Consider the following 10,061-nt stretch of genomic DNA (forward strand, 5'->3'; position numbering starts at 1 on the left):
ATACAGCTTGAGAGGTGCTGCAAAGAAGAATGGGCGAAACTGCAACAAAGATAGGTGTGCCAAGCTTGTGGCAACGTATTCAAAAAGACTTGAGGCTGTAATTGCTGCCTAAGGTGCATCAACAAAGTATTTAGCAACAGCTGGGAATACTTATGTATATGTGACTTCTATTTTTTTTAATTTTTTAATACAATTGCAAAAAAAACAATTAAATACCCTTTTACATTGTCAATATAAGGTATTTTCTGTAGAATTTTGAGGACAAAACTAAATGTATTCCATTTTGGAATAAGGCTGTAACATAACAAAATGTGGAAAAAGTGAATACTTTCCGGATGTTCTGTATGATACGGCTGCTCAATTGCATCAGATTTCAAACATATTTTCAGATTTTTGCAGCTAAAATTGTTGCAAATACAGCAGTGCTGTAAAAGTCATTATCAGGCATTATTAAATATAAAGAGAATTTGATTGTGGCACAGATGAAAATAAATAAAATAATATGTTCTTAAATTGCGTCAGTTTAAGCCTCTCTCTGGGTTACGGCCAATGAAAGCAGGGACTCAATCTTGCTCCTGTTACTATTTTTCATCTGGCAAATGTTGCAACATATGGCGCCAATCACCCACACGGCCCTTGAGGAAGATTTCTATCCCAAACATCCTTCCACCACCCATGGCGCGTTATTTTTTGGCCCTGATTAATGAAATAATTTTGCCTGCCCAGCTGCCCTGCACGTGTGGCATTGGCAACCCGGACGACATGATGATCGACCCAATGATCACCGGATACGGGACCATGGACGTCAACAGCACCGGGAATTACGGCATGCCGGAGAACGGTGGGCGGCAGGAGCGGATTCTGGCTCAAGTGGCGCTGAACGATCCGCAGCTGACGGGCCAGGTGAAACCCGCCAGGGCCTACGTGAACATTTGGATCGACACCCACGCCATAGACAAGTACTCGCGGGTCGCCTTTCCCGGGGCCTACATCCTCTTCAACATCATTTACTGGTCCATCTACTCGTAAGGATCCTCCACGACACAGAGCGCCTTTTTATGCTGGTGAAATTGTGAGGAACGCCGCTGCCGCACGAGGACCACTGCCTTCTCAACCCGGCCTTTTGACAACTGCGGAGTCATGCTGTAACTACATCATCACGCTGTTTATGGAAAGACTTTTGCTGTGGCTTGATGTTTCCTCCTTCTCTGAGAGGTGAGCGCCATTCACAAACTGTTCAGAAAGACATACCGTCACCTCCTTTGGCATCTTGGCAATCAGTGATGCAACACCTTGAATGACAATCAGTAACCAAACGTTTTGATTTGCAATCAGTAACCCAACACTTTGATTAGCAATCGGTAACTCAACACTTTGACTGTCAATCAGTAACCCAACACTTTGGTTGGCAATCAGTAAGCCAACACTTCAATTGTCAATCAATAACCAAACACTATTATTGTCAATCAGTAACCAAACACTATGATAGGCAATCAGTAACACGACACTTTGATTGGCAATCAGTAACCCAACACTATGGTTGGCAATCAGTAGCGCAACACTTCAATTGTCAATCAGTAACCAAACACTATGATTGGCAATCTGTAACCCAACACTTTGATTTGCAATCAGTAACCCAACACTAAGGTTGGCAATCAGTAGCGCAACACTTCAATTGTCAATCTGTAACCAAACACTATGATTGGCAATCAGTAACCCAACACTTTGATTTGCAATCAGTAACCCAACACTATGGTTGGCAATCAGTAGCGCAACACTTCAATTGTCAATCAGTAGCGCAACACTTCAATTGTCAATCAGTAACCAAACACTATTATTGGCAGTCAGTAACGCAACACTTTGATTGGGAATCAGTAACCCAACACTATGGTTGGCAATCAGTAACACAACACTTTAATTGTCAATCAGTAATCAAATATTATGATTGGCAATCAGTAACGCAACACTTCAATCGTCAATCAGTAACCAAACATTATTATTGGCAATCAGTAACGCAACACTTTGATTGGGAATCAGTAACCCAACACTATGGTTGGCAATCAGTAACGCAACACTTTGATTGGGAATCAGTAACCCAACACTATGGTTGACAATCAGTAATGCAGCACTTTAATTGTCAATCGGTAATCAAACACTATTGTCAATCAGTAACCAAACACTATGATTGGAAATCAGTAATGCAACACTTTGATTGGCAATCAGTAACCCAACACTATGGTTGGCAATCAGTAGCGCAACACTTCAGTTGTCAATCAGTAACAAAACACTATTATTGGCAATCAGTAACGCAACACTTTGATTGGGAATCAGTAACCCAACACTATGGTTGGCAATCAGTAACGCAACACTTTAATTTTCAATCATTAATAAAACACTATGATTGGCAATCAGTAATGCAACACTTTGATTGGCAATCAGTAACCCAACACTATGGTTGACAATCAGTAATGCAACACTTCGATTGTCAATCAGTAACCAAACCCTATAATTGGCAATCAGTAACCCAACACTTTGATTAGTAATCAGTAACGCAACACTTCAATTGGCAATCAGTAACCGAACACTATGATTGACAATCAGTAATGCAACACTTCAATTGTCAATCAGTAACCAAACACTATAATTGGCAATCAGTAACCCAACATTTTGATTAGCAATCAGTAACGCAACACTTCAATTGTCAATCAGTAACAGAACACTATGATTGGAAATCAGTAACGCAACACTTTAATTGTCAATCAGTAACCAAACACTATGATTGGCAATCAGTAACGCAACAATTAGTTGAAATTTTCTTTTCCAGCACGTTCGACGTGCGTCTCCTTGTGACTTTTGTATCGCCGTGACGCTAACTGCATTGCATCCTTGTGATTCCACGTTTCATTTCAAAACAAAAAATATATAATTTGCAAGTGTGAAAGAAAAATAAATCTCAAGCATTGACTTTTGTTTTTCATTATTAAAATGACTTCTTCCTTCTTCTTTATTATTGGGGACATTTCACCAAATTGGTGCCATTTGCTTGCCGTTGCTTGTTTTTGTTGCTCTAAAACAAGATTTTGTTTTAGTTCAATCCAATATGTTCAATAGTCATGTGTTTACATTCCAGATAGTGTCCAAAGTTTATGTCAAAAAGTGAAAAAAATATGTTCATAGGTCCAAGGGAAAAAGAAAAGTGTTCCATACCTCCTATTAACAGTAAATCCAATTCCAAATTGCTATGCTACTTTGGCGTTAATTGAAAAAGTAAATAAAACACAATAAAAGTGCAAAAAGTAGGAAAAGACTAATGTTCTTTATACATTATATCTTTAGGGAAAAGATTCGGCAACAATATAAATTTAAATAATATAGTAGTTTTAGAAATACGACTGTAAATCTGTCACGATGATGGTGTTTGATGGCCATGCAAAACTAGCGATTATCTCTATGGGCTTTTGAAGTTAGGCTGCCAAGATGCTGTTAAACCGAACTAAAACTATCACAAAGGACATGTTGACTCACCGCTGAATAGAAGTTTTGTAGAGACTAAGCATCATTTTATCCATGAGCAGTCCATTAATGTAGAACAAGCAATCACCTGCAGAGCATGACGACCACGTTGATGATCATCTACTGACGTGACAGGTGGCCATAATCATGTGCCCCCCCCCCAGTCCCAAACAGCGGCATAGAGTGTTTATGCCATGGTTGTAACTCTCAAAATAAACTGAAATGTTTCTCTATTTTTTTACTCTAAATCTGATTATACACAGTCTACTACTCCAAATGTTGTCGGGCACATCTGACGCAATTTTATTTATTTTTGTGACAAGGTTCCTAAGCCGTTGATAGCTCATTTGAGTGACAGGACTGGAAGTAACAGGAGTGCCATGATTAGCAAATACATGAAATATAGCTGCATGTATTGCTTTTTTTAAATAAACAAATACAATCATTTAGGTAACAGGACTGATTAATATTGATGATTGGCAATCAGTAACGCAACACTTTGGTTGGCAATCAGTAACCTAACACTATGGTTGGCAATCAGTAACGCAACACTTCAATTGTCAATCAGTAACCTAACACTATAATTGGCAATCAGTAACGCAACACTTTGATTGGCAATCAGTAACCCAACACTATGGTGGCAATCAGTATTGCAACACTTCAATTGTCAATCAGTAACCAAACACTATGATTGCCAATCAGTAACGCAACACTTTGATTGGCAATCAGTAACCTAACACTATGGTTGGCAATCAGTAATGCAACACTTCAATTGTCAATCAGTAACGGAACACTATGATTGGCAATCAGTAAAACTGCAACATGTACAAACAGCTGAGAAACAATAATCAAAATAAGTATGGTGCCAGTATGCTGGGTTTTTTTTTTCAATAAAATACTGGAAAGGATAGAAATGTAGTTTGTCTCTTTTATTCGATTATTAATCGATTAATCGAACTAATAATCGACAGATTAATCGATTATCAAATGAATCGTTAGTTGCAGCCCTAATATACTGTACATAGACATATATATATATATATATATATAAATATATATATATATATATATATATATATATATATATATATATATATATATATATATATATATATATATATATATATATATATATGTACATATATATATATATATATATATATATATACATATATATATATATATATACCGTATTTTTCGGACTATAAGTCGCAGTTTTTTTCATAGTTCCAGTGCGACTTATATATGTTTTTTTCCTTTTTTATTATGCATTTTCGGCAGGTGCGACTTATACTCCGAAAAATACGGTATATGTATGTACAGTATATATATATATATATACATATACATATATATATATATATATATATATATATATATATATATATATATATATATATATATATATATATATATATATTATGACCCACAAACACAAACAGTGGCCTTTGCTGTAGTAGATGTGATGGCCACGTTATTATTAAGTGAATTAATAAACGCCACTTGTCCAGCTGGTATAGGCTCCAGCACCCCCCGCGACACCGAGAGGGACAAGCGGTAAAAAATGGATGGATGGTTTAATAAACGCCAAACATCAACATCTGTCAAACTGAACTTGACAGTTTTTTTTATTTTATTTTATTTTTTATCTTAAAACAATGTTTATTGTCTTTGTGTTTCAGATTTTAAAAAATGAAGATACATGCTTTTTGTTTGACACTGTCAACAGTATTCTATTGATTGTGTGATTATTTAAAAATAAATAAAGACCTCCCCCTAGTTGAGTAAAGAAAAGACCAATATAGGAGTATGTAGTACAGCAATAATTTCAATATTTTAGTATTTAATTCCATAGTGCAGTGTTTGCCTCCCTTTTAATGTATTTGAAAATGTACACAAAGCACTTTGATACACACGCTAATTATAAACCTTCCACCATCTAGTGGAAGAGCACTTAATTATTCTGCTGCTCACAGATACGTGGCTGCCATCCGTAATGACCAAAGCTACATTATTTAAGAGAAATTATCTTTTGCAAACCAAGTCAACGAATCCCCTGGCATAGTCAACTACAAACTACAGCATACAAGTCATTTGATGCAAAAGTAATATTACTTAATCATGTTACTGATGACTGCCTGAGCAAAGTCGTCTCTCACTTGCCTCAGCAAACATGGGCTGCAGAGAACATCCACAGCTGTCATCGCCAGAGCTTTGGCAACCCTCAGGGTGTACATCTGGGTGTCTTCAGAGCCTGGCACAGCAAGGAGGAGGAGGAGGAGGAGGAGGAGGAGATGCATAGGAAATAAACAAGCAAAACATAAAATGACCATCAGGGCTGAAACGGAGAACAAGAAAACAAGAACGTGTGCGATTCTACCTGCTGCTTCGGCAAAAGCCTCAGTGTGGTTAAAAGCGTCTGTGGCGATGGAGAAAATGGGATGGATACCAGGGATCACGTATGACACGTTGCCAAAGTCTGTGGAAGCTGCCAAAGGTGACAAATGGATGGCTTTCATGTACTCAGATGGCAAACTATACACACTACAGGCTGTTTAAGGCTTTTACTTAAATCTTTGAAAAAACATTTTTTTAGGAAATAATCTACACTCAATAATGACAAACTAAATACTTAATTTGATCTTTTTTGTGCATAACTATTCATACAGGAAAACCTAAATATTACAAAGAGCAGAGGTGTCAAAGTCGTGTTCACTGAGGGCCACATTGCAGTTATGTTTGGCCCCAGGGGGCCGCTTCTAACAGTGAATATTATTATTACACCCTTTTTTAAATGCATTTTATTAGTAGATTTTTTTTTAAACTAAAATGTCAAAAAAAATATGGTAAGTTGCAATAATTTCACCTCAAAATGTAGTGTATATTACTGTAAATGGAAAAACAGTATTGCTGTTTTTATGGTTAAAAAAGCTCAGTTGCCAGAATTTTACTGTAAAATTGACATTTGTTGTTTTACTGTAAATAAAAAAAACTGCAATTTTACAGTATCATTTTGGCACCTGAGCTGCCAGTTTTGTTTTTTTTATACCGCAAATCAACAACTGTAGATTTTTTGGTGTATTACTGTAAATGCCAACACGGCACCACAGTTTATTACAGTAAAAAAAGTATTTTTTTTTCATTTAGAGAAAAAACCACAGTAAATTTCACAATTTTACCATGAAATCTATTGCTACATCGCACAATTTGATTGATAACTTGCTTTGAAATCATTATTATTAGTATTTAATTCTATTTAAAAAATGGTTTAAATGTTTGAGAATATATTTTTGCATAATTAGACAATATTTAAGTTAACATAATTTGCGATTACATGGAGTAAATATATTTTTTTCTTCCAAAATAGAAAGAAAAAATACATTTAGTAAGAAAAGTTACAGTACTTTATGATACATATTATTTCCAGGCTTTCGAGGGCCAAATAAAATGAAGTACTGGGCCTCATCTGGCCCCGGGCCATGAGTTGACACCTGTGACATAGAGTCTTTCAGACACTGCAGAAAACACAATTGTTTAATTTTTTTTAAAAGGAAAATATAATTTGGATTTAAATGTACAAGAACAAGAATAAAGTCAAACTTTTAGGAAAATAGTAATAATATTGAGAGAACAAATCTGTAATGTTAAAATTGCTATTTTATGAGTACAAAGTCAAAATATTAGGAGAATAAAGAAACAAAACTTAGAATTTTACACAACAAAAAGGTCATACGTTGACGAGAATTAACTTGAAATGTTAGGAGAATAACGTTATGGCATAAAGAGAAAAAAGTCAATCTTACAGGGAAAAAAAGTCATAATTTTACTAGTATAAATATTAGAGATGAGAATCTTTGGGGACCTCATGATTAAATCCGATTCCGATTCTTGGGGCGCCGATTCGATTCAGTATTGATTTTCGATTCAAACTGATTCTTGCAATGTATTATTTGGTATTTTAGTTATAATAAACCTTTTCGAAACAGGTTATAGGTTACAAAACGCCCTTTTGGTTGCTGATGTATGTGTACGCACTTCCAGTAAGCATGGAGAGGGCCTAAAAACACCTTTTTAAAATTGCATTTGTAAAAAAAAAAGTGTATATATATATATATATATATATATATATATATATATATATATATATATATATATATATATATATATATATATATATATATATATATATATACATATACATATATATATATATATATATATATATATATATATATATATATATATATATATACATATATATAATTTTATTTTATTTATTGTATTTATTTTATTTATTTTTCAATTATCCTTGGATTTATCATTGCAGTAAATAAGAATCACGATTCAGATGTAAATTGATTGCTTTGAACACCCTTAATAAACATGCGGTTTTACAATAATTAAGTCAATCTATCAATCAATCAAAGTTTATTTACACAGCCCTTAATCACAAGTGTCTCAAAATCAAGATATTAGGAGAACACGGGCGGCATGGCGTAGTGGGTAGAGCAACCGTGCCAGAAACCTGAGGGTTGCAGGTTCGCTCCCCGCCTCTTACCATCCAAATTTTGCTGCCGTTGTGTCCTTGGGCAGGACACTTCACCCTTTGCCCCCGGTGCCACTCACACCGGTGAATTGAATGATGAATGATAGGTGGTGGTCGGAGGGGCCGTTGGTGCAAATTGCAGCCACGCTTCCGTCAGTCTACCCCAGGGCAGCTGTGGCTATGAAAGTAGCTTACCACCACCAGGTGTGAATGACTGATGGGTTCTACATGTAAAGCGACTTTGGGTACTTAGAAAAGCGCTATATAAATCCCAGTTATTATTATTATTATTAGAACGTTATAGTAATGAAGAGACATATTACAATTTCATGAGATAAAAAGTCATAATTTTATGAGAACTATGTTATAATCTTAGGAATAAATTCATAACAAAAAGAAAAGTTGTAATGTTACTGGAAAAAAATTTTTTTTTTTAGAATAAAGTTTAAATATCTTCAAAAAAGTTTTGTGACTGTCGTCTAATTTAATAATCAATGAATAGATCAAAAATAATTTGCTTTATTGTGTGGATTTGATTGTGGATTGATTGTGTCTCTTGACACAAAAATGGACTGCACTACTTGGCTGCAACCAGTCTTAATTAATTTTCTATCTGTAAAAGGAAAACTTTTAAAAGGTAGAACTGGATATGCCATTGAAAAATGTTTGTCCTTGAAACACATACTGTATCTATGTTAAAACATTTCATTTTATTATAAAATTATTAGATTAATGAATAAATTAATGAATATTTATATTTATTTGAACTGTATTTTTTTCTATACAAAGTTGAAGGCTTCTGTTAAAATGAGAAAATAAGTGTCCCTCATAATTCTCTACATTTCAATATGTTTTTTTAATTCATACACTATGTTGAGGCCTAATGCTAAAATTAAAATACAATTTTATCCTTCAAAAAACTAATATGAAAAAACTATTTAAATATATATTTTTGAATGCATAATACTAAGTTCAGGGATTCTACCAATATAATAATAATAATAATAATAATAATAATAATAATAATAATAAATATTGTCATACAATTTAACCAGAATGAACTAAACAATTATTAGGACAATAAAGTTATAAGTGAAGAGAAAAAAAGTTTTGGAATTAAGTGATAAAAATTCATAATTTTACAACAATAAAGTCGAAATATTAGGAGAACAAAAGTCATAACATAAAGACAAAACAAGCTGGGAGAAAGGTGTAAAGTTAAAAAAAAAAAAAAAAAAAAAAATATATATATATATATAAAAGAAGTTTTAAAAATGTTTTTATTTCATATACTATTGACGCCTAATGCAAGTGTTTCCCTCAAAAAACTAATACAAAAGAAATACAATTCAGATATATCTTTTTGAATTCATATATTTTTATGAGGACTTTTAATAATATACAAATGTTTGTTGCTCCAAAGAAAAAGTCATAATTAAAAATATTAGGAGACTAAAGACAAAACAAGTTGTAATCTTAGCGGGAAAAGTTCTAATGTTAAGAATAAAAACAAATGTTTCAATATTTTTTATTCAAAGCTGATGCTAACATTAAAACAAGTTTATTCCCAAATCAAATATAAGAAATCACAATACAAGTATATATTTTTAATTCATATATGAGGGATTCTACTAATATTTCCGAAAAATATTGACAACGAGAATTTTTTTTTTAGTCCCAATTATCAAAAAATATGTTTTTGTTTTAACTTTGCGTGCTACAAAACCGATTAACTCAAAATATTTTTTTAACCTACCAGCGAATTTGGTGGGAATTTTGGTGAACTGGATCCCTAAGGCTGTTCCGTTATCTTCATAAAGCTTTGCCAGTGTGGCGTTGGGCACGATGTTCAAGTAGGTGTAGCCTGGGTAACTTATCTCCAGCTAAAAAAGGCAAAGAAAAAGTATGAATAGTGAAGAAGAAATAGAGGTATACAGTGTACTGTATTTTTATTACAGTGATTGTATACGAGAAGAAAAACAACATGTGTCTCATTCTGCAA

The 10,061-nt window shown here is 33.7% G+C and overlaps 2 protein-coding genes across 2 annotated transcripts in view; one reads left to right on the forward strand and one right to left on the reverse strand.

The window, feature by feature from the left end:
- The window catches only part of LOC133611483 (gamma-aminobutyric acid receptor subunit rho-1-like), a 57,311-nt gene extending 53,967 nt beyond the window's left edge, over positions 1-3,344 (forward strand). Inside the window, exon 10 of the mRNA XM_061968304.2 lies at positions 727-3,344. Within this exon, the coding sequence (XP_061824288.1) occupies positions 727-1,029 (303 nt within the window). The 3' untranslated portion in view covers positions 1,030-3,344. The remainder of the gene's footprint in view (positions 1-726) is intronic.
- Positions 3,345-5,624: 2,280 nt separating this feature from the next.
- LOC133611242 (peptidase M20 domain-containing protein 2-like) overlaps positions 5,625-10,061 on the reverse strand; it is a 16,367-nt gene continuing 11,930 nt past the window's right edge. The window contains exons 5-7 of the mRNA XM_061967937.2: positions 9,816-9,942; positions 5,894-6,001; positions 5,625-5,767 (exon numbers count right to left, since the gene is read on the reverse strand). Coding sequence (XP_061823921.2) covers positions 5,625-5,767; positions 5,894-6,001; positions 9,816-9,942 — 378 coding nt within the window. The remainder of the gene's footprint in view (positions 5,768-5,893; positions 6,002-9,815; positions 9,943-10,061) is intronic.

The sequence above is a fragment of the Nerophis lumbriciformis genome, linkage group LG08 (genome assembly GCF_033978685.3).
Source record: "Nerophis lumbriciformis linkage group LG08, RoL_Nlum_v2.1, whole genome shotgun sequence".
Lineage (NCBI taxonomy): Eukaryota > Metazoa > Chordata > Actinopteri > Syngnathiformes > Syngnathidae > Nerophis > Nerophis lumbriciformis.